This window comes from Amblyraja radiata, chromosome 38 (assembly GCF_010909765.2).
Source record: "Amblyraja radiata isolate CabotCenter1 chromosome 38, sAmbRad1.1.pri, whole genome shotgun sequence".
Classification (NCBI taxonomy): Eukaryota; Metazoa; Chordata; class Chondrichthyes; order Rajiformes; family Rajidae; genus Amblyraja; species Amblyraja radiata.
The window spans coordinates 3,083,415-3,109,639 of NC_045993.1; the positions used below are offsets into that span (position 1 = coordinate 3,083,415).

General features: G+C 43.0%; 1 protein-coding gene across 1 annotated transcript; it reads right to left on the reverse strand.

Annotated features, from left to right (window-relative positions):
* Nucleotides 1-231: 231 nt before the first annotated feature.
* On the reverse strand, nt 232-25,903 carry LOC116966735 (disks large-associated protein 5-like). The gene is made up of 18 exons (XM_033013031.1): nt 25,663-25,903; nt 25,392-25,592; nt 23,321-23,514; nt 20,972-21,064; nt 19,496-19,625; nt 16,505-16,569; nt 15,830-16,080; nt 14,654-14,775; nt 13,772-13,865; nt 12,949-13,037; nt 11,264-11,424; nt 9,651-9,740; nt 9,101-9,302; nt 8,073-8,277; nt 6,443-6,485; nt 4,577-4,826; nt 2,407-2,510; nt 232-622 (listed from the first exon to the last, which is right to left on the reverse strand). The coding sequence occupies exons 2-18, from the start codon at nt 25,561-25,563 to the stop codon at nt 503-505; spliced, it is 2,385 nt and encodes a 794-aa protein (XP_032868922.1). The 5' UTR covers nt 25,564-25,592; nt 25,663-25,903; the 3' UTR covers nt 232-502.
* Between the last annotated feature and the right edge of the window lie 322 nt (nt 25,904-26,225).

Below are 26,225 nucleotides of genomic sequence, written 5' to 3' on the forward strand. Positions count from 1 at the left end.
TGCGATCCACCCTATCCTGCAGTCATAGGCCTTTTGTGCAGCAGCAGTCTTTAGAGCTGGAAATAGACAGGTCAGATCAGGATGGTGAGGAGATAATAAAATCAATATTCTTTTTCTTAAGCACATCAGTTCCTTTTTACAATCCACACAACATAAAATAATGAGCGGCAAAACAACGACTATGATGAATGAATGGTTGCAGGATAGTGGCATCTTATTATCAAATGGCAGAACGCACGCCTGCAAGTTAAACCCCACTGACCGACTAGGTTGAGACCAGTGGTTGATTGAGACCTCAAGAGTAACAAGACTTGCATGATTCATTCGATACTAAATTTGGCTTTGGTCTTCAGTGTACTCTCCTCCACTAAACACGAGTGCAACACCAGTCTGTTTACAACAAGTCCATAATGTTTTAAAAGATAACCTTCAAGTCCACCACACATGTTTCTGGTCTCCTGACGGCCAGTAGTGAATGGCAACATCTCTGGCCCTCTCGACTTCATTGAGGGATTCCGCTGGGGCTGAATGATATCAAATCCTGGAGGGCGGCTCCAAATGGGTGAACGAGCTGGTCCTCTGCACTTGCTCCAAATGGGCTCATGTAATTGTCGTCCTTCTGCTTAAAAACACAAGAGCCGCTAAAGTTGAAAATGCTTTCAGTACCCAAACGTAAAACAAGGACCCAAAATAAATCCAGCTGAAAAGTTAAACCCACAGGCATTTGCAGTGGAAACCTCATTGAAACTTACCAAATAGTGAAAGGCTCGGCTAGAGTGGATGTGAAGAGGATGTTGACTCTCAGCCTCAGAGGGCGGTGGAGGCCGGTTCTCTGGATGGTTTCAAGAGAGAGCTAGATAGGGCTCTTAAAAATAGCAGAGTCAGGGGATATGGGGAGAAGGCAGGAACGGGGTACTGATTGGAGATGATCAGCCATGATCACATTGAATGGCGGTGCTGGCACGAAAGGCCGAATGGCCTACCCCTGCACCTATTGTTTATTGATTAGTGGGGAAAGTCCTAGACCAATTTTACCAATTCACCTCCGGGGATGAATAAAGTTCTATCGTATCGAAGGAGATGAGGAGGAACTTCTATAGTCAGAGGATGGTGAATCTGTGGAATTCTTTGCTACAGAAGGCTGTGGAGGCCAAATCAATAGATATTTTTACAGCAGAGATAGATAGATTCTTGATTAGTACAGTTGTCAGGGGTTATGGGGAGAAGGCAGGAGAATGGGGTTAGGAGAGAGAGATAGATCAGCCATGGTTGAATGGTGGGGTAGACTTGATGGGCGAATGGCCCAATTCTGCTATCACTTACGACCTTATGAAATCTGTGCAGCCACCAAGGACAAAGCCCAGATACATCAGCTTTCATATTGGGACCAAGTCTGGTCTGTGTACAAGCTCTCATCTCCCCCCTCAATAGTGACAATCAGTCACACATGCTAATCAGATTCCAGCTGTAAAACAATTGAGCAACATCAGGTAGAAGAGAACACAAAACAATAGCTGGACCCCAAGGCTAGGGAGGGAAAGACAGATGGTTTGAACATCTGAATGTCACTTAACACTTTCAAATTCAATAGCGAATCTCAATGTTAAGATGCAGTTCAAAAAAGTTCACTGCAACAAATATATTTCCCAAGTTACTTACTACATCCACTTCCTTATTGCATTTACAAGCTTCTATTTAAAGCGCTCTGTCGAGGCAAATGGATTTTAGTTTGTGCAGAAGTTAAGGAGGTCACTTAAGTTATGGCCAAAGGTGGTTTACAAAGCGGGATGGAGACAAGAGAATGCAGATGCTGCAATCTCAAACAGTGCAAAGTGCTGGAGAAACACAGGAGGTCAGGCAGTAGTCAGGGAAGGTATGAACATGTAATGTTTCAGGCTGGGATCCTCCATTAGGTCCCAACCCCAAAACATCACCTGTCCATTTCCTCCCCAGATGCTGCCTGACCCGCTGAGTTCCTCTGGCATTGGTTTACAAAGTGGGTTGTTCAGGACGGAGTAGAAATAAGAATAGCACTTGATCCTTGAGCCCGTTGCATAATTTGGTTACATTACGGGCAATTTGTATCTCATCTCCATCAGGCCATCTTGGTTTCATAACCCTGGAAAGTCACAACTTGTTATAACCACAGCTTCACAAATAGCGCTGCAAATAATAATTATAACAACAATGGATACATTTTCAAACTGGATAGGGGAGAGGCCTGAAAATCAAGTTGCCTGCTGAACATCTATGATACGAACAGAGACAATTGCATATATAATACAATACACATTTACAATACAATACACATTTATTGTCATTTGAAGTTCAAACGAAATTTGGTTTCTGCAGTCATACAAGAAAAGAATATAGAATTAGTAATTCTGGAAGCTGTTCTGTCCTTACCATTTTATGGACAGCTGTTGCTTTAGCCAACACATCACCCATAGAATTTGAACAAGGAGTAGTTTGAACAAGTGTGGTGGGAGGGGAATTGAGAGTCAGCAGACCTGGGGGAGGAAGCAAATGCAAATCAGAACAATCTGAACAGCAAAGAAATTATTTCAATCCCAAGTCACCAGCTAATTTGTGTCAAATAGTTAAGATAGTTTCAATCCACTTTAGGCACACAACACTATTTTAAAAGGTTTAAGAAAGAACTGCAGATGCTGGAAAAAAATCAAAGATAGACAAGAATGCTAGAGAAACTCAGCGGGTGAGGCAGCATCTATGCAGTGAAGGAATTGGTGACGTTTTGGGTCGAGTCTCGACCCGAAACGTCACCGATTCCTTCGCTCCATAGATGCTGCCTCACCCATTGAGTTTCTCCAGCATTTTTGTCTATTTTAAAAGGCAGCAGGGTTCTGCCTGTTACATTTAGTGACATCTGGTGGCTAGTCAAAGCAGGAATCTGAGATGTTTATTCTAAAATTATATTAAAGGGAGAGGAGAGAGAGAATCCCTTTGTTTATCATCTTGGTCAATTCACTTGGCACAAAGCACTTCCGGTTGAAGGGCACCCCTGAAGTCGAGGCCCCAGATGCCCAATATATAGTCATAAATCATGTACTCGTTGCAGAATTAATTAGGCCATGCAGCCCATCAAGTCAACTCTGCCATTCGGTTTACACCAGCATCTGCAGTCCCTTCCAACGCAATAAGTCTACTCTGCCATTTAATCATGGCTGATCTATTTTTCCCACTCTCAACCCCTTTCTCCCCATAACTCCTGACATCCTTAGTAATCAAGAATCTGTCAATCTCCGTCATAAAAATATCCATTGACTTGACCTTCACAACAGTCTGTGGCAATTAATTCAAGGTATCAAGGTCAGGTTATTGTCACCCTCCGACTAAAGAAATTCCTCCTCATCTTTCTAAAGGTATGTCCTTGTATTCTGAGTCTCTGTGTCAGATAGTTAAAATAGTTTCAATCCACTTTAGACGAACAACACTATTTTAAAAGGTTTAAGAAGGAACTGCAGATGCTGGAAAATCAAAGGTAGACAAAAATGCTGGAGAAACCCAGCGGGTGCAGCAGCATCTATGGAGCGAAGGAAATAGGCAACGTTTCAGGCCGAAACCCTTCAAGGTTTCGTACCGAAACGTTGCCTATTTCCTTCGCTCCATAGATGCTGCTGCACCCGCTGAGTTTCTCCAGCATTTTTGTCTATTTTAAAAGGTAGCAGGTTTCTGCCTGTTACATTGAGCGCCATCTAGTGGCTCATCAAACCAGTATTCCAAAATTATATTAAAGGAAGGGCCATATATGGCCTCTGGTCCGAGACTCTCCCACTAGTGGAAACATCCTCCCCACATCCGCTCTATCCAGGCCTTTCACGATTCCATAATTCTCAATGAGGTCCCCCCCCTCATCCTTCTAAACTTCAGCGAGTTCAGGCAGAGTGCCGTCAATCTCCAATAATTCAGCATCTGATTTTTTCAGTAAAAGACAAAGCACTGGCGTATCTGAGCGTGTCAGGCAGCAACTCTGGAAAATCCTCTTCAGACTGATTGTGGTGGAGGAGAGGAGGGGGCATGACAAAGCTTGACAGGTGATACATGGATACAGGTTGTGGGGGGGGGTGGTGTTTGACAGGTAGATTATTGAACAAAGGCCAGAGACGACGAGACAAAATGCAAGATAAGAGGTGAAAATTGTTAAGCTAGAGGAAGGAACGCAGGTGAATGTACGTGTCTCCGACTTGTGCAGACTTTAATTTGAGGTTTGGCAACTGGTTCACTCATTAGTCTGGAGTGCAAGTCAGAGGTTTCCGAGTGCATGAGTGATTATTGGTGACAATTTCTGTGTCAAATTAAAATGGAATTGTGTGGCAATCTGTGGCCCTGCCACAAGGTTTGCTGCATCTGATATTCATGTAATGTCACTGCTGTGGAATATGTTTTGGAGGTTTGGGGGGCACTGGGAACAGTCCCAGCACTGCACTGTTTGACCCCAGCTGGGATCTGGGAAGCACTCTCTGACTGAAGGACCCGTTTCTACACCTTATCGCTCAACTAAAAGGTGCAAACTCCTAAATCAAGGTGTTACATGCACTAACAAAATTCAATGTACCTGAATGACGGGTCAATTGCAACTCCCCCAGCAAAGTCGTGTGGGCGCTAGTCGAAGGTTGCTCACACACAGGACTCGTCATTTCCACATCTTGCACTGAAGATTGCGTTTCTTCCTCTGGTAGCTCAATGTCACCTGTCGAGCTTTCTTGGGGGCAACTAGACTTGACACCATTATGGAATGAAGACTGCATTGCTTCTGGCTGGTCGAGAGCACTCAAACTGGGCTGGAGATACTGCTCAAAATCTACCTGGGGAAACAATAAAAGTGTTAAACTACTCTTGCAGATAATATACCCAGCCCTAAACAAGTCAACACCTGGTAACAAGGGCAAATAGTTACATCATAACCCCTCCTTCCACTATCACCCCCTCACTCTTGGCTCAAAGCTTCAGACGTGTCACATCACCCCGATCCTGGCCTCTCTCCACTGGCTCCCTGTGCGGTTCCGAATAAATTTCAAGATCCTCCTTTATGTCAACAAAGCCCTTAATGGGTTAGCCCCCACCTACATCACAAGTCTGCTTACCCACCACACCACCTCCAGGTCCCTCAGATCGGCCGACTTGGGGTAACTGAACATCTAGGCATAAGCTAGGATACTGAGTTGGATGATCAGCCATGATCATATTGAATGGCGGTGCAGGCTCGAAGGGCCGAATGGCCTACTCCTGCACCTAATTTCTATGTTTAAGCTCAGGGGCGACCGCGCCTTTGCGGTTGCAGCTCCTAGACTGTGGAACAGCATCCCTATTCCCATCAGAACTGCCCCCTCCATCGACTCCTTTAAGTCGAGATTTAAAACTCATCTCTACTCCCAAGCCTTTCTTGACGTCCTCTGAGCGAGGGCTAGATGCATGTAGTGATGTTTGTATTTAATCCATGAACCACTGTTGTATAACGTTAGTACCTCCACTTTGGCCAACGAGAGTTGTTTTTTAAATGTGCTGTAGAAATAAAAGTGACTTGACTTGACTTACTCAGGGCAGAATTTAGCAGAGAATCAAGTTGAAAACTGGATATCTATAATCTGCATGCCTATTTCTCACAGATTCATTGGGGACATGGTCACTAATACAGGTGTCTTCCACTTGATAAGAACACATTTAGAAATCGCCAGACATTTAATGTTTACGAGTTCACTTTCACTTTGGTCCATCAACCCAGCTCAGTTACAATCAAGAGGGGAAATGGCTGACCATCCAGTGAATAGTTCTAAAATGCCAATGTTACATTCCTACCATGTTGGCTATTCTTTCAAATAGCTTAAAGAAGTTAACGTACAAGATTCCATCCAAAAAAATCTATGGTTTCATTTTCAATTTAAGGTTCAGGTTAAGGGGGGGGGGGGGACTTGATAAAGGTCTTTAAAATTATGAGAGGGATAGACAGAGTTGACATGGATAAGCTTTTTCCATTGAGAGTAGGGACGATTCAAACAAGAGGACATGATTTGAGAATTAAGGGACAAAAGTTAAGGGGTAACATGAGGGGAAACTTCTTTACTCAAGAGAGTGGTAGCTGTGTGGAATGAGCTTCCAGTGGAAGTGGTGGAGGCAGGTTCGAATTTATCATTTAAAAATAAATTGGATAGGCAAATGGACGGGAAGGGAATGGATGGTTATGGTCTGAGAGCAGGTAGATGGGACTAGGTGAGAGTAAGTGTTCGGCATGGACTAGAAGGGCCGAGATGGCCTGTTTCCATGCTGTAATTGTTATATGGTTATATTTCTAGATTGACTGTCCAAGTATATCAAGTACACTAAAGCACTAGTGATGCTCACCCATTTAAAAGTACGACTGCCAATGGCACTGGATTATTAAAGTAACACCAAGTATATCGTTATGCATGAAATGTTTCCTTACCCGTTTTGTGCTCTTTCCAGAACAAGTACTTTGCTGTGCAGTGCTAAATAGAAGAAATCTTAGTTAGAAAACTAAGGTTCATGCACACAACCACTAAAGTGTAAGCCAAGCAAATGGAAGTTTTCCCACAAACTAATTTTCAATGTTTTCTAAAGTACACATTACCAATGTTTGCAAAAGTACTGTCTTGAAAAAAACCCCATAATTAACCAAAGTTGGAAGCACAACCATTTCATAGAGTTTTGTTTGCCACAAAACATGCATTTAAAAAAATAGAAACCACAGGGAACGATTACAACTTTAAGCATTGGGTTGATTGTGGAATTCATGACTGCGTAACTGAGTCAACGTATTTTTGTTATTGGCTAAACTTGCATGTTATCCAGATTTATTTTACTTGGGACAAGTCCAAGTTGCCCATTCATTTCCCCCAAGTGTACAGGGATGCAACACTCCATTCGCTGCTGTGTTCCCTATAAAAAGTGGCCATGGCTCTGTCTATTTCAGTCCAACTTTGATGGACACTCGGAAAGTCTACATAGAGTATACATCATGGAAACAGGCCATTTAGTCCAACGTACATGCTAACCAAGTTGTCATCCCTGGTTAGTCCCATTTGACGTACTCTAAAGCATTCCTATCTTTTTTTTCCTGTTCAAATGTTTTTTGAAAGTCGTGGTTGAATCTGCTTCCACAACTTCCTCTGAAATTGCAGATATGGACTACCCTTCGTGGAAAAGGTTGCCCCCGAGATCCCTCTTAAATCTCTCACCTCAAGCCTATGTTCTCTAGTTTTAGAATCTGCCACTCTGTGGGGGGAGGGGGGGGAAGAGAGAAAGCATGGCCATACCCTGGTCTGACCAGGGACCTGGAATCACCATGGCCACCTTGCTATCCTTTTACTCTCAACATATCTGTAAAATCTTAGGACTTTCAGATGGAATGCCAGATCTATGTCGTGTTGCCATCTGGCCTGTCGATGGACTGGAGTATAATCATCAACATGATGTTAACTTGATTCTAACTGCCCAAATCTGGCGAGTGCCTCCTTTTTCCAGACCAGGATCTTAATACAAACTCAGCACAGAGTAACCACGATTTTACATTTGAAAATGTATCACCTTCAGAAAAACAAAATTCATCTTAGGACCTATTGCTATTCAGAGTTGCTCGCAACTCAAACACACCGTTTGTTGCCTCCATTGAATTCCAGTTTGTTGCTTTTGCTTTCTCCTGGCTTACCAAACTGAAGAGAATTGGTATTAGCAAGAGACTACCGCCTATCACAATCAGCTTTCAATGGACAACCGTTATGTCTATTATGTTCTGTTGTGCTGAAGCAAAGCAAGAATTTCATTGTCCCATCAGGAACACATGACAATAAACTCTCGACTTTCTAATTGATGTCAAATGTATCCCTAAAATAATGTAAAAAGATCAAGCTACAAAATCATGAAATCTGACAACTATTCTACCATGCTGCACAGCAGACAAAATTAAGGCATGCATGTGATATTATGGCTTGGAAGAATATCCAATTAGCATTACTCTAGAATAGGACAGAAGTAAACCCGCATCAACATGGTTAGCATTTATAAAAAAAAATAAAAATAGCAAGCAGCAAACTCACCCCTCTCCATCCATGGAACTAATGAGGTTTGTCATGACACGCGATTCTGTCTTTGTCACGTTATTAAAGCTTGCACAAGTCTGCGGGCTTGAACTCTTTGTGACAAACGGCACAGGAGATGCAGGAATAGCTGAACGGACACTCAACCTGGTGGCACTGCATTGGCCTTTGGATCTTTGCCTTGGTGGACATGCTTTAGGAGTCACTGGTTAAACATTAGAATTTCAAAGTTAATTGTCACCTCAAAGATCAAGTAAATTCATACTCTAAAACTTGCACCACTAAAAGCATAGCATTTAATCTCTAATTTGCAAATAATCTACATAATTGCAAGATCCTATCTTCAACATGTCAGCGTTAATTTGACCAGCACGGAATTTCCTATTCTCACAGCATTTGGAATGCCTAAAGTTACCTTTTGGCAGTCAACATCTTTAAACATCGGTTTATGCTGGCAGTTCCCAGTCACATCATTTGAGTGAGGAGGGTAGACAAGAGAATGGAGAAAGTACACCAGTCTCTGCAATCCTGTTCTGTTTGTTGCACAGATATCCAAAGTTAATAGGAGGTCAATGTATCCTTTTACACCTTGCCCATTTAAATGACTCAGATGTATCAGCTTCCACGACCACCTCTTGCAGTATGTTTCAGATAAGCACTAAAAAAAGTTTTTGAGTTTCAGTTTAAAAACACCTTCTTTCCATGGACCGTTCAATCCCGACAATGGATACCGCTTGTACAGTGTTTGTACATTCTCCCTGTGACCGTGTGGGTTTCTCTGGGTGCTCCGGATTCCTCCCACCCTCCAAAGACGTACAGGTTTGCAGGTTAATTGGCTTTGGCCCCAGTGTTATGAAGATAGTTTGTGTGCGGTGATCATGTGGACTTGGTGGGTCGAAGAGCCGTTTCCATGCAGTCTAAACTAAACTAAATTCCTCTCTGCATCTTCCTGTATTCTTACACAAAGCCATACCCAACGTACAAACATTTGCAGTCAGCTGTGATGAATTGTGTGGAATGAATCTTACCGGTGAAGTATTTTGCAGGACTCTCCACTCTGAAGAAACCTGCGTCAAACACAATGGCATCACTTTGAGCTTCTTTGTTGCTGGAGTCAACAATTTCCTGCTTCATTTTGGCCTTCAGAGCTGCCTTCACAGCTGCAAAGCGGCTCGTTGCTGCTGCACTTGGTTTCATTACTTCCTCTGGTTTTGACCTGACAGCTTTTTTCTAAGTGAAAAACATTTTGTTAGCAATAGCAGACAAAAAAAAATACCGAATCCATAGAGCGACAGTTATTGTTGGCAGTTGAAACTCCATCTTCAGAAAATCTTACTGTTTTGAAACTGGTGTTACCCAATAAATTTACCACTTTAAAAAAATCAGGATTAACACAACTGCACATTATCAGGATTAACACAACTGCAACCTCCACACAGACAGCACCAGTGGTCAGGATCTAACCCAGGTCTGAGGCAGCAGCTCTACCAGCGTCACTGTGCACTAGAAAGTGCAAATATTCCACATTTTACTACCAAGTGGTTAACTGCGCTAGATTCTAAATTTCACATCCTTTACCTTGACCACTCTTTTGGGCAATGAGGGCTCCTCCCAGTTATTTTCTTGAATCTGTTTCAATCTCTGAAACTTATTGTTGACACTTTCAACCTAGGGAGAAATAACAAACAGTGATCTAAAAGCAAGATAGCAACAACAGTGTGGAGCAGTAACGTAGGTGGGTATTAGGTACTGCAAGGACACCAGTTTTTTTGCAACAAATCTTCATTTATATACTTTGACTCTTTTTCCACCTCGATTAGTTTTTCTAACTGCATTTGTCAGTTTAAATGAAAAATAATGGCTAGTCCTTTTTATTAAATTATTGTATATCAGGAGATTACATAGAAAAAAGGTGCAGGAATAGGCCATTCGGCCATTCGAGCCTGCGCCATCATTCAATATGATCATGGCTGATCCAACTCAGTATCCTGTACCTGCCTTCTCTCCATACGCCCTGATCCCTTTAGCCACAAGGGCCACATCTAAGTCCCTCTTAAATATAGCCAATTAACTGGTCTCAACTACATTGTGTGGCAAAGAGTTCCAGAGATTCACCACTCTCTGTGTGAAAAATGTTTTTCTCATCTCGGTCCTAAAGGATTTCCCATTTATCCTTAAACTGTGACCCCTTGTCCTGGACTTCCCCAACATCGGGAACAATCTTCCTGCATCTAGCCTGTCCAACCCCTTAAGAATTTTGTAAGTTTCTATAAGATCCCCCCTCAATCTTCTAAATTCTAGCGAGTACAAGCCGAGTCTATCCAGTCTTTCTTCATATCAAAGTCCTGACATCCCAGGAATCAGTCTGGAGAACCTTCTCTGTACTCCCTCTATGGCAAGAATGTCTTTCCTCAGATTTGGAGACCAAAACTGTACACAATACTCCAGGTGTGGTCTCACCAAGACCCTGTACAACTGCAGGGTATTCAATTCAGATTCAATTCAGATAGTTAACTTAAGTGTCTGCATGCAACTTGTGACAATATGAGTTACATGGTATTTTACTCTACAATAAATCCAAGTAGAACATTTCTTGTAACACCGACTTACTGAAACCTAACAGCAAACTAAGGGCGTTCTTGCGCTGTTTGCACCTTAATCCTTTCTCTGCATACATCTAGCAATTATTCAGCATGGGAGTTTCTCGCTGGTGACGTTTTATTTGAAGAACTCTGATCAATTGCCCGGAATGTGTCGGGGTAGCAGTTGCCTGCTGGCAGGCACAGGCCCTTGGTCAGGTGGCCTAAGTCATATGCCTGCTCAATGATTTCTGTTGCAAATGCTAATGGATGAATTAATGTCAATGTCATGATGTTGTCTGCCCAATATCCCTCACCCACCCCAGCCCCTTCTACCAAGGAGTTAATCTCCTTGCCATTCATCATTTGTGGAATCATTAAACTGATAGGTGTTTATAGAAATACATTCCAATACGAAGTTAAGTTGTCAACAACTTCAGGTGAGGAATGCAGAATCAGTGGATGATGCCCGTCCCTTTAAAGCAAGAAAGTGTATTCACCTGAAAGTCTCAATCAGGATGCAAAAGGAAAATCAGTCCCAATTTAATCATAATGACTAAATTTTAATCACAATGTTCTGCCTGGGTGTTTAAAAACAAAGCCTTCAGATACCTGGAAGTAGACCATGTCCCAAAACCCTTCCAGATCTGCAGAGGTGACTTCCTTTTCACTAGTCTTGAACTCGCAGTTGTCGACAAGACCTCTGAATTGTTTGAATCGTTCAGCCATAAGGAGACGTGCCTGTCCCACAGTTGTACGAAGCAGGTCCTTAACTGGGCAAAACAATGTTATGTGATTTTAAACTCAAGTTATCCAATTTTTGCCAGGCCGGACAAGATTTTGAAAAATTACTGCTGATTGAAGGCAGTGACAAAAACAGATAAATTACAGCCATTACATCGAGCAAACATACGAGCCATGAATATTAGACATTCAACCATGAGAACCTGTGGGAAAGGTGTTAACATGGGGATACGAACAGAGAAATCAGCAGGACGAGGGGAGGGATGGAGAGAGAGGGAATGCAAGGGTTACTTGAAATTAGAAAAATCAATATTCATACCACTGGGTCGCATGCTGACCAAGCAAAATGTTCATGCTTCAGAGAAAATTCACCAATTCCACAAAACTTTCAAAAACATGCAAGTTCAGATTTCAGGGTCCCCGATACTCAAACTCTAATGAATCATTCATGTTTTGGCGTGCAAGCAAGCAGAAGATAGGTTCTATTCAAGAATCTCATTGAAGTTGAGCTTGATGAAGTGCCATTAGATTCCAGAAAAAACAATTGCAATGCACTTGAAATTTAGAAGCAATATTAGTTCAAATGGTAGCCTAGCCCAGAAAAAAAATCTATCTACATAAGAGTGTAATTTCATGAAAATAAAAGTGAATTTCACAGGATCAGCTGCATATTTGATACACAAGAGATCCTTTTGAACATCTGCATATTTGGTCACAATGCATTGTGTCTGCACAATTATAACATTGTAAAAATGGCCTAATGGGTAATGCATGTTCAGCAAATACAAGTTTAAAAATGCAAACATCATGACCAACTTCAGATCTGTATACTGCTGTGCCGTTTTCATCTGGGAAAATTTAAAGCCACCTTGCTACAAAAGAATTTCGCAAAAAGATTCAAGACAGGGGAAATTCTTTCCACATTTGTATTAATTAATAATGTTCGTCATCGAAAGGATGTAATGCTGAGGCGCTAGTTAGGCCGCATTTGGAGTATTGTGAGCAATTTTGGGCACCATATCTGAGGAAGGATGTGCTGGCTCTGGAGAGGGTCCAGAGGAGGTTTGCAAGAATGATCCCAGGAATGAGTGGGTTATCATACGATGAGCATTTGATGGCACTGGGCCTGTACTCGCTAGAGTTTAGAAGAATGACGGGGGGGAGGACACACCTCATTGAGACTTACCCAATAGAGAAAGGCTAGGATAGAGTGGATGTGGAGAGGATGTTTCCACTAGTGGGAGAGTCTTAGACTAGAGATAATAGCCTCAGAATGAAAGGACACCCTTTTAGGAAAGAGATGAGGAGAAATGTCTTTAGTCAGAGGGTGGTGAATCAGTGGAATTCTTTGTCACAGAAGGCTGTGGAGGCCAAGCCAATGGATATTTTTAAGGCAGAGATAGATAGATTCTCGATTAGTATGGTTGTTAGGGGTTATGGGGAGACGACAGGAGAATGGGGTTAGGAGGGGTAGATAGATCAGTCATGATTCAATTGTAGAGTAGACTTGTTGGGGCCAAATGGCAAAATTCTGCTCCTATCGCTTATCTTACCACTATCTGGAACCACGTCAGAGTTTTCCCATCCATCCCACTGCTGACAAAGCAGAGTCAATTTCTCAGTCTCCAATGTGATGACTCCTCTGCGGGGAAGAATTACAATTGAGTTCACTTTGCAACGGTTCGAGCTACTGTAAATGGCTCAATTGTAATCACGCATTGTCTTTCTGTTGACTGGATAGCATGCAATAAAAGCTTTTCACTGTACCTGGGTACACGTGACAATAAACTAAACTAATAAACTAATGACATTTCAGTTAATGTTTCAGCTGTGATCTGGATTAATAAAGCCACCAGGAACGAAAACTTCCATCGGCTATCCCTTGTTTAAAAAAAAAGAGACACCTTTCTACTGCAGTGGTTGCTTGATTCCAAACTAAATTCCACACAGCAAAACGGTGCTTCCATCATACTTAATATTTAGTTACTAAGTTGCATTTGCAATAATTTATATACCTCTGCATAAAGTAGGGCAAATCCGTTTTAATGCACTGTTATTACAAAATAGACAAAGCAATAGTCGAAAATACAAATTCTCAAAACTACTTGCAACTCCACCATGGCTGCTACGGGTAGCCAAATTGGAAAGAAGCCTGATCATGCACACAATTTCTCACCAGCACTTTCCAAATGGCCTACAGGACTGCAGCAAAATAAAAGATCTTTACTATGACTAAATTAGGTCTGCAACACATTTAAGATCCCGTCAACTGCTGAATATCCCTGTAAGAAGCTTGGATTATGATGGTAACATTTTTATTAAATTGTATCTGATGCAGAAAACAATCTCCTTTCAATATTATTGCTACATGCTGACCTGAAATAAGCCACATCATGTACGGGTCCACTGCCGTCAGGTTGAGAACACCCAAAAGATTCTTGTGGTGTGTTTTCCACAGGCACTTCAAAAGCTGCAAAATCAGGAGGGGGGGGGGGGGGGGGGGGGGGGGGTCTTTGTAAAGCACTTCAAGCTTTAAAACGCACAATCAAATAGATAACAATACTCCCAAACAATAAACTGCACCATTGTATTTCAATAATTAATACTACAGTCTGGGAAATCTTTAACTCAAGGGTTCCCACCCAGGGGATACATTTGTTGATTCTGGATATGTACATATTTTTTCTCATTGACTGTCGGTGTTTGGTTCTGGTATACCGGTATCTGTTCATCATTAGTTGTTCATAAATAAGTGAAATAACATTGGTATGTGCTATTAAAGTTGCCTGGGGTAAATGAGATGAAAAGGGTTGGGAACCCCTGCTTTAACTGGTTATGTTGCACAAAGCAGTATAGTTTAGAGATGCAATGTGAAAACAGGCCTTTTGGCCCACCGAGTCCGCACCAACCAGAACATTAACACCATCCTACACACGCCAGGGGCAATGTACATTTATACCAAGCCAATTAACCTACAAACCTGTACGTCTTTGGAATGTGGGAGAAAACCGAAGATCTCGCGGTCACGGGGAGAACGTGCAAATTTCGTACAGACAGCACCCATATTCTGGATCGAACCCGGGATTCCAGTGCTGTAAGGCGGCAACTCTACTGCTGTGCCGCCAGTTACTGCAAATAGACCATTTATGTTTTTTTGGAGCCTCATTTTAAATTGAGCATCTTACTAGGCAGTACAGTTACCCAATAATTATAGTGTGATGGAGTCAATTACTTATGCCCATCAGTAGCGATGCATACCAGGCCTAGCAGGATCTTCAGTTTGTGCCTCAGGCAGATTCGACTCAACCTCTGGTTTCAAAATATTCTTTTGCGATCTTGTTACATAACGCACTGTTGCGGGAGATTCAGCGTTGCTTCGCCTGAACAGAGAGAATATTTGTGTATATTTGTTGTGGCGGGATCGAGAACACGTATCAAAGTCTAATCAAGAACAAAACAAAACATGGAAAGCCGGCAAAGCGTGAAGCCTAGTGCAGATCAGCCAAAACATCCTTGACCTTCTCTCGTGGGATCAGATAGTACAAGGGTTACGGTAGAAAAAAGATGGAGCTCCCGAATAACATTTTGCAATAACAGGACAGGTCAGGAAGAGACCATTCCCAGCACATGACAACTCTAGCGAACGTGCAAGTTTTATTCTGAAACTTTCAATGTCCGACTTTACCATTTGCAACCCAGGCCAATACAAACAATACTACATTTTCCTTGCAGGTATTCCACAACTATCCTCTGCTCACAGATGCTCTTTTTTTAATGAAAAGATAGATCCACAACTGGAAAATCAAACGATGTTTCTTTCTTCAAGTTTCCCCATCCCACTTGACTGCTCAAACACAGCCATCCACAAATGCCTGAATATTTGGGGGTTTTGCTCCCCTTTCCCTAGTAGCATCAACGCCTCACTGGATCTGAGTTCTACTAGCAATCCCCTACACTTCATCTAAAGAATCCCCATTCAGCTGCCAGTTCACTATGAAGTTAGTTTATGGAACATTTAGGAAACATTCAAAGCAGGACCAGGTTCTCAACGTCAAACATCCTCAGCTCCAAAGTACAGGAAGAACAGCACAACCACCTCAGTGTAGCCTAGAGTATGGCTCGTTTGGTGGTTCAATTACTCTGACTAAAGCAAAACTTGGACAGGCAAATATAACAGCCAGACATCCGCTTAAAACTGACAAACAACATTGCCTAATAGGAATAAATGAGAATGTGCAAGAATAGGCCAGGACAGGTTTAAAGATGAACTGACAAAAAGTCACGTATTGGATAGACTGCAATGACTTGGTTTGCCAACTATACTTCATTACAATGAAAAATTCTGGCAGGAAGCTACTGATTGCACCAGACAGCATAGTGAAAAAAATGTTAATATACACTCGTTAGAGACGAGTACTTCTACAAAATACTTACAACTGGGGTTTGGCAGGACTCCAGGTATGAGAGGTAAAGAAGCTCGACACACTTCGTGGGCTGAGGGCAGTAAATTTGAATTGGTCAAGCCCCTCCATAGGGGCAAAGACGTAGTTGTCAGGGGCAAAGGAGACTTTCTTCTCCATATCTCCAAGGTCCATAGGAGCACCCAGCGGTTGTTGGCTCACACTGCCACTCGTAGTTGGCAAGCTCCCCGATTCTGGCAACAGAGCCTCGTGTTCAGGGATAGTCTGCATGCAAAATAGATTCAAGATAATTTATTGTCATAGAATTGCTTTAATAGATTAAAATGCTAATTCAACTATATATCAAACACTAAAATATTGCATCCAATATTCATCACCCCAAAACAGTGGTGCTCCTGTGATTAAGTTACTGAACTAGCAGTTCAGACACTAGTTAAAACCTCACTATGGCAATTGAGGATTTTTAAATTCAGTTTCTAAAACAGAAGATGCAAGTAAAAATAATCTGTAAATTGAGCCACAGCCACATTCGATGAGATTTGGCAAGGAATGCAAGAATTACCACAGGACAGCATCAACAAATTCATTTTACATTATGATACCAGTTAGAAAATATCTAGAAAGGATATTGCTTCAGTAAGTTTGGAAATGAAGATACATTAACAAGAAATATAATCATGGTGCTCACCGATTTGCTGTTCGAATTTTCCACTATCTCGCCTTGTTTTTTTTTAGTCGACTGAGGCTTGACAGCTGAAAAATGTGAAACAATTAGTGTTTTGATCATCTCTTAATTACATTCAAACATGACCGTTGCCATTTTAGTTAATTCGCAACTGCTTATGTGTACAAAACTAGAGATGGAATACACAAAAATGCTGGAGAAACTCAGCGGGTGCAGCAGCATCTATGGAGCGAAGGAAATAAGTAACGTTTCTGGCCAAAACCCTTCTTCAGAGATGGAATACAGTGGCTTAACGAATCTCAGGAACTCCCTTTTCCCTAACCCTCTGGCAATAATTTCTCATATGTCCTTGTGACCGCTGATATTGAGAAAAATACTCTTGACTGTGGCAAGAGCACCCAAGTTAAAGTTTCAGGTTGGTTTGTCGGTTTCCAGCAGCTAGTGTTAATTGAGAACAATGCAAAGGAACAAGCATTTTGTGCCCTCCTCACACACGATCAACTGTTCAGAATTAAATAGCAACCTGCCATTAAAATTAATAAAGCCGATCACACTGAGAACTGATGGCTCAGCCCGCCTCCTTGTCAGAAACAGTGCAACATTTGTCATTTTGACGTCTAGAAGTCTGGCAAGATAATTTGAATTTCAATGACTGAACCCTCACTGTAAATTCACAGATCACTTGAAAGATAGTTTGACTAACAAAGCCCAGAGGTTATTACCTGCCATGTAGAGGACACACCTATCTTAAAAAGAACACTAGGTGTCCTTAACATTTTTGACCGCAGAGTAGTGCATGGTAGAATAATAAGTCTTGAGTAGGGAAAATTATACCAAGGCAAGAAAAGAACTCTTGGATAACGTTAATGTATTTGCACACGTTTAATCCAACAAACCGCTTTGATTTCCATTTTAATTATTCACACAAATGCTTCAGGTGCCAGCAGCATATTAAATATTCTGACTATTCTCCACATCAAAGTTCAACTAGGAATTTTTTTAAACCAGTGCGAAGAGACTATATATTAATTATGAATGGAATGACAGGTTGCAGTTTATATAAAATGTAAATATAAAGGCATGCTAATTATTGACACACCTGGTGAGCTAGTCCCAATTCAGAATAGGAAAGACCAAAGATGGAGACAACCAGATTTTTATTTTGTCTACCTTTATCTTAATTCTCAGAATGTTTCTCAAGATCTCTCCAATTTTGCTTTGCAGATCAAAGCAATTAGTCCCAACCTGTTTAATAGACCATTCCAAGCACTAACACAGTTGCCCATCCTCCTTCAACCTACATCAATTTGAGAACAGGAAGAAATAGCTTAGGTTGCTATTTTACTCCCACTCTCCCAGCCAGCTTGACTGAAATATTTTTTGCTATGGGTGCACAAATGCACAATGTTTGATGCGGCAATGGTGTATCGGAACAATACACAGTTACTGCAAGATTAGCCCTTTTGATCTAGGATACATACTACAATATTCCTTTTGGCATTTTGGAGAGCTGCCAGACAAAATTATATCCCAAAGTGCCTGTCATGCACGTCGCCACGATCACTGATATGTCAATGAAATCTGTCAAATAAATCTGACAGCAGTCTTGACAATGAATCCCTAATGGTTTAAATCCATCCTTACTTGAATCCAATTTAAAGACCCATCTTTAAACTTTGCTTTGAGGTAAGTTTTGTCACAGTTTGGCCTTAGACAATAATATCTCTTTCAAATTCAATGGTCTTGGTGGGTAGCACCACAAATTAGATTTGCATGATCAAAGAAGAGTGAAACATTTCCTAGGAGGCAACAGCACAGATATTGAGCATAACTATTGGAACTGGACTTATCCAGTTACAAGTATTGGACGTACAACGTAGACAGAAAGACTGGAGACGGGAAGCAAATCACTCACTACTGAACACATAGCTTTTGCCTTGCTCTACAGCAATGTAATTGTGCGGTCTGCAATTATTTCTAGCAATGGCAAATGCAAGGACCCTTAACAACATTAAAGTACAGAAGGATCTTGGGGTCCACGTCATTGCTCTGAACATGGCACACAAGCAGATAGTGGAATGAAGGGGTATGGCGTGCTTGCTTCATTGGTCAGGCTGGATTAGTGGATTTTAGCTATACGGTTGGACAAATTTGGATTGTTTTCTCCCGAGTGTCAGAGGCTGAGGGGAAACCCAATTGATGTATACAAAATTGTGGGAAACATAGATAGGGTAGACAGAACCTTTTGCACAGGATGAAAATTCAACGGGCATAGCTTTAACCACATTTGTTGCAATAAAATTCCACCTGACAGGGCAGTGGAATGTCGAAGAACAGAGGGGCGTTGGTGTTCCAGTCCATACTTCCCCGACAGTGGCAACACAAATGGAGACGGGGTTATAGGTAGCATATGGCATTCTTGCCTTCATAGGCTGGGCAGAATAGAAAAGTTGGACAACTTTACAAAACACAGGTTAGGCCACACTTGCACTGTTTGCAGCTTTGTATAGAAGGATGCAGGCCAAACGCAAGAAATGGGACTATTGAAAGTGGGCAAAGGAAACTGGGTAAACACAGTGGACCAAAGGGCCCATATGAGTGCGGTACGATGGCGACTCGACTTCTGCTTCTTGACAAGTAGCAGAGGACGAAAATCAGTTTGAAACCCTGCATTTACAATCGGCCATCCAATTTAATGCACTTAAACCTAATTAATGCATGCTTTGAATTTGTGGACGAGCAAAAGGTAAGAGCTTTTTGGCACGGTAATCAATAATTGCATATCAATTTGAAAAGTCAGAACATTTGATATTGATGGACCGTTTCACTGTGAAAATCAATGTAAATGTTACTTAGTGTGCAATTGCCAGTCCAAAGAGAATATTTGAAATACTTTAAACTTATCTCGACGCCCTAGCAACCTCACTCATTTAAAGAATGTAAGATAAGACAGTTTCTCCTGCAACAGCCCCAACAATAAAAATAAACCCGTACCTTCTTTCTTCCTTGCAGCTGGCACTTTTGTCCCTGTCTTTTGAATTGCTCCTTGTTGTTGACTTCTGGTTCCCACGGCCACTGTACAATTCTCCTTGTTGCTGGCCATATTGGATTTGACATGGCCTACCTGTGTGAAACAGCGAAGAATCAAATTAGTGGCATTCAGCCCCTCAGCCCCTTCTTCCATTCAACAAGATCACGGCTAATCTAGCAAGATCCATCTACTGTACTCTTCTCATAATCCTTTACTCTCTTAAAGAGAACCCCAATAATAGCTTGTTTGAATGAATTCAATGACTGGGCAGGATAACTCCAAAGATTCAGCCAGAATACAAATATTTCCATCGCAACCCTCAGGCATACTTCTTGTTCAGACTCCAATTCCTAGTTCTAAATTACTCAACCAGGGAGAGCATTTTCAATCCATGGTGGTCAATGCTTAATTCCAAGTATTCTAGCCTTATACCACAAAGCAATCTATATTCACCAGATCCACTGGATTAATTTAATCTACTCCATGTCACATTGTCAGAACGTAAATTAATTAAACATGATTTTCCTGACATAAATCTATGTTAATATTGCCGTTATTCATTCTTTTTAATCACATCGTCGGTCCTAGCATTTTCTTAAACTACAGGTTTGAATTCTACTTTCATCCCCTTTTCTTAAATTAGATTGTAGTAGAATCTATTAAATCCCACAACAGAAGGCAAAGAACAAATGACACTTAGCTGAGCCAGACACCTCGTGGTATTATTCCAGAAGCCTCTTTTACCTACATCCTTACCAATCATAACCCATGTGTAGATAAGGCCAATGAGTGCACCTGAGCTTGCAGTTGTTATTGAGCTCTTGTGGCTGGACCTTCGCTTGAGGCTACTGGCGAGTCGTCAGCGGTAACAGGCTGTATGCAAAACCAACGTGGGCGTGAAGGCGCCATAGGATCACGTTTACAACCCTCTAATCTATAGAACCCATTCCAGAACATCCCCTCCCCCTCATTTTAAGGATGAAAATCAATGTACGAATCCTTCTCACTAGCCACTGATTTAAAAAAAAATCCTGTTGGGATTGTGTCTTAAATGAAATTCATGTGAAAGAGTCAAATCATTTAATCCAAACACCCTAATGTCTCACCCAAACACCCATATCTTGATTAGTACGAGTGTCTTAAATAGATAGATTCTTGATTGTTACGGGTGTCAGGGGTTATGGGGAGAAGGCAGGAGAATGGGGTTAGGTACGAGAGATAGATCAGCCATGATTGAATGGCAGAGTAGGCTTGATGGGCCTAATTCTGCTTCTATCATTTATGACTTAATGGTCCTATTCAACTCATTTTTCTTTCACTAAAGCCATATCAACCATACTGTAACCTATATAATGTTCAGGGACATTAACTGAGAAATTTCCAAACTGAACAGCAACATCAGAAGTCGCAAGAGCCCCATCTTTTTGATAAACCTTTACCTTTGGAGCTACAAGTCCAGGCCCCATTGCTGCCTTAGGCACATTTTTTGCCATTGATCTTGTTACCCTCATTTCAGTAGATGGCAATGTAGCCTGAAAAAAAAACGAACAAATTACAATTACAAAGTAAATAGCAACTCTGCTTCATTTAATCATTAACAATATGTACACATTGCTAATGAAAGGTAATTTATCCCTTGTGCTAAATGATCTTCAAACACAGGTTCAATAACAAGTTTTCAACAAATTTGCATCCAAATCTAGTCTCGTTATATTGAAATGCAGTTTTAGAATTGCTAATATACACTGGACCTGTAATGTGAGCCATACTGCAAATAAACTGAAAAATCAACAGCTGGTTAGACTCAAATTGCAGAGACCACAATAAGCAAACTAAATACACATCTAGGAACCATCCAATTAATTCCTAAAAATAACTCAAGTAATGCAGTAATTATAAAAGGAGAATGTTGGCATTCTTTGTTTCTGGCACTCTCCGGATCTTTATTTCCTAGTAGGAAAAGCTGTAGAAAAAGACCACATTTGTTCCAATTGCCTATATTCTTTGTGCAAACCTTATTTGCCTCACTTCAACTTGAAGAGCAACGGGAATTGAACAAGTAAGGTCAAATAAGTACACCATCTGAACGAGAAATTCTATGATTTATTGAGCTGTTAGCTTTCCTTTACATCCTCAATAATGGACCAAAATGATCACCCTTGGTTATAATTAACATTTGAAGCAGCATCAACCATCATTTGCTTTGGAGAAAACTTTAAACTTGTACCACCCTCGGCATACAAGTGTTTGCTAACTTCACTTCCGACAAGACTTTGCCTTCCATCACAGTGAGGAGATTCACTGTGATGGATGTCTGTGTGAATTGAGTTTGGTTGTGTGTCTTGTAAAATTGTTTCTTTTGTTGTATGGCTGCAGAAACCAAAGTTCCTAACGGAAAAATAAGGTTCATTGTATTCTATTGTAGTGTATTGAAAAGTCCACAACTACTTTTAGATCACATCCTTAGTCGTCAAAGGGAATGGAACATTATTTTCAATAATTTTGGACATTAATTTATACCAGGGGTTTTTGGGTACATCAATGCATTCCTTCCAAGCTCTTGCCATCCAAATCTGCTCACCGCACATACCATCATGCAGACATCAGCCAACAGTTCCATTGGAAGAACGTACATTTTTGGAAACATGGAAAGGTAACACTCATCGACAATCTTCTCCCCACAACAACTTCCTGGCAAGTGTAATTTCTGCCTGTAAGTGGTATAAACTGGTGATAGAACACACAAACCCTGGCCATCAAGATTTATTTGCATCAGCTTCAGTCTCGTCACGTGGAAATAAACTACAGCCAAATCCCAATCCAAATCTAAATGCAAAGTTGAAGAAACCCATTAAAGCTACCACCCATTAAAGAGGTAATCAGCCTCTCCCCCGACTCTCAATCTGAAGAAGGGACTCGACCCGAAACGTCACCCATTCCTTCTATCCAGAGATACTGCCTGTCCCGCTGAGTCCAGCATTTTGTGTCTATCTTGGACATGGAGATGATGTTTCCACCTGTGGGAGCGTCTAGGACCAGAGGCCATATCCTCAGAATAAAAGGACATACCTTTAGAAAGGAGACAAGAAGGAATTTCTTTGGTCAGTGGTTGGCAAATCTGAAGAATTCATTGCCACAAATGGCAATGGATGCATTTGTGGTGGAGATTGACAGATTCTTCATTAGTAAGGGTGTCATGTGTTATGGGATGAAGGCAGAAAATGGGTTTGAGACAGATCACCCATGATTGAATGGCAGAGTAGACTTGATGTGCAGAATGGCCTAATTCTGCTCCTATAACTGATGAACTATGAGCTAATACATAATTCTCCCCAAAGCTACCATTACCTTTCCTTTATACATTCTGTCTTTGAAGCAATATCACCCAGCATATGAAGCAATGTCACACAGCATAGATGGCCACTTCAATCATTTAGCACTCATTTACACTGTTGGATCATTGAGGTGGTATTACCTTCGTACCATCAAAGGCTTGTTGTTCACAATTTTCCCTTGGTTCTTATCAGTTGTAACCGAGTCAACAAGCTGTACTTTGCCTCTGTGCTGATGTTCACAGACTCAAGGAGTCCTTTCTAACATTATTCTCTCCAAAGCTACCATTACCTTTCCTTTATACATTCTATCTTTGATGCAATGCCACTAATTCTCAGTCACACAGCATGAATGGCCATTCCAATCATTGAACCCAAGGCACGCACCACCATCCTCCCACGAGCCGCAGCATACGACTACATTTGCAGAGTAGCTCCAATGCATGAACACCGTACCTTCTCTTTGGATTTTGGTGGCAGAGGTTTTAAATCCCGGAATGGGATCATGTCTGGCCTATAAACCCCAACCCGAAAGACAGGTTTGTGGTTCTCGCGTTGCTCTTTCAATTTCCGGAGGGCCTTTTCCTCCTTGTAACGTTGCAGCATCGCCAGGCGAGAAGTTGCTGCCGACTCCTTAGCCGGGCAGGGTTCTACAAATGCAAGAAGATTAAGCAACACAAGCCTTAAACATTAAAAGGTTCTTCTGCATACAGTACTGTAGGAGACAAGACTTTTTTACTTTGCTATAAATGACACTAGAGATAAAGGAACAGAGCAGAACACCACAATCAGTACCTTTGAAATATGAGACATAACAACACCTTAGGCTTTGTCTAGAATCCTGCAAGGTGCCGAATTGGATCAAAAATCTGGTACAGAATGAAGAACCCATTCATACTCATCTATAATTTTTGTCAGTATAGAGGGCATGAAACCCATCAGAACCAAGCTTAATTTGTTATCTGCAGAGATATCCAATTAGCCCATTCCCCCACTTGATAACCCTAGCCTCAAAATTATATCCTCCAAGTGCCTACCTAATTTCTATACGAAATCTTAGACCATCACCACTTCCAACATATTCATGAGCATCAAGTTCCAGGACTTATCTCTTGCTGCATCGAAAAACGTTCACATCTTCCTTGTATCGTTTGCCCAAAATCTCAAATCCACATTCTAATTGCCCAGTTTGAAGCCCAAGATGTTTTGATAATTAAAGACAAAGTACCAGATTAATTCAGCAGGAATCTATAGTCACACCGCACAATAATAGTCTATAATTTAGCAGGTCACACTGCACATATGGAGAACATGGGATTGATTGGGTCAGTCAGAAGGGACAACGTCTAAATTATCCACATTCTCTAGAGATGTAGCCTGATCTGCTGAATTACTCCAACACTTTCTTTTCTTGCAAACCAGTTGCAAGAAAACTAGTTGCAAGAAAAGATAGCGAATGGGCGGCTTGAATGTGCAGTTCCTGCCTGGATGAGTAACCTCTCTTCAGAGTCTTGCACATTAACTCTCATAATCGCTCAGAAATCCACTCCCACCCACCACTATCAAGTCAAGTTTATTCGTCACATACACATACGAGATGTGCAGTGAAATGAAAAGTGGCAATGCTCGCGTAGTTTGTGCAAAAAGACAACAAACAACCAAACAAACTATCCTCCTTTCCCAAACATCACCCACTCCCCACCACTCCTTCCCTAACTACCCCCTCCACCCACTTCTCCCTCCCACCCTCCTACCCCCAGCTCCTTCTGCTTAGATATCCACTCCAACCCACCACTGCCTTCCCTTCCCAAATATCACCCACCTCACCCCCGCTCCCAACTGGATGGATTTAAGTGAGAGTTAGATAGAACTCTAGGGGCTAGTGGAATCAAGGGATATGGGGAGAAGGCAGGCACGGGTTATTGATAGGGGACGATCAGCCATGATCACAATGAATGTCGAAGGGCCGAATGGCCTCCTCCTGCACCTATTTTCTATGTAACTCTCCCCTCCCCACCACCCTCCTTGTCCCCCCCACCTTCTCCTTCCCTCCCTCCCCTTCCTCCTCCCTCCACCCACCCAACTACCTCCACCGCCGCGACTCCCCTCCCTCCCTCCACCCACCCAACTACCTCCCATCCACCACCACCACCGCGACTCCCCTCCCTCCCTCCACCCACCCAACTACCTCCCATCCACCACCACCACCGCGACTCCCCTCCCTCCCTCCACCCACCCAACTACCTCCCATCCACCACCACCACCGCGGCTCCCCTCCCTCCCTCCACCCACCTACCTCCCACCCATCCATCTACCACCACCACCGCGACTCCCCTCCCTCCCTCCACCCACCTCCCTCCCACCCAACTACCTCCACCACCACGGCTCCCCTCCCTCCCACCACCCACTCAACTACCTCCCATCCACCACCACCACCGCGACTCCCCTCCCTCCCTCCCTCCACCCACCCAACTACCTCCCATCCACCACCACCACCACCGCGGCTCCCCTCCCCTCCCTCCCTCACCCGCGGCTTCCTCGAGGATGGGCGGCTCGAAGCGGCGGCTCTTGCGGAAGGCGACCTGGCGGTTCTCCTTCTGGGCGACGGAGCGGCGGCGGGCGCGCTTCACCCGCAGCGCCTCGGTGTTCAGCCCCGCCGTCTTGTAGCGCTCGGCGAAGCGGCTGCCCGCGGCCTCCATGGCGGCGATGGCTCCTCTTCTTCGGGGGGGGGGGGGGACTCGGGTCACGACTCTCCGAGCTTCGGGGGACTCGGGTCTCGACTCTCCGGGCTTCGGGGGTCTCGGGTCTCGACTCTCGGAGCTTCGGCGGGGACTCGGGTCTCGACTCTCCGGGCTTCGGGGGACTCGGGTCTCGACTCTCAGGGCTTCGGCGGGGACTCGGGTCACGACTCTCGGGGCTTCGGGGGTCTCGGGTCGCGACTCTCCGAGCTTCGGGGGTCTCGGGTCTCGACTCTCGGAGCTTCGGGCGGCCGAGGGTGAGGCGGACCGGGCAGAGCGAACCTCGCGAGCGGCGGATCGTCAACAGTTTTCAACCGCCGCCCGTTTTGAATCTCTCCCTCCCCATTGGCTAATCCCAGACACCTCCCTCGCTCCCGATTGCTCCATTCCCCCCCGGCAACACGACCAGCGGCCAATCGACGCACAGCTCCTCTCCCATTGGCCGCGTCCTCCATCATCGCCGCCCTTCGATTGGCCGCTGGCCCAATGGGAAGCTGAGAGAAACGCACCGTTCTGATTGGCCCCCTGCACACCGTCCAATGACGCACGAGGGCTCGGCAACGGTGCATTCTGATTGGAGGGAAACCGGGAGGAGGAGGAGGAGGAGGGGAGCACCCGGAGGA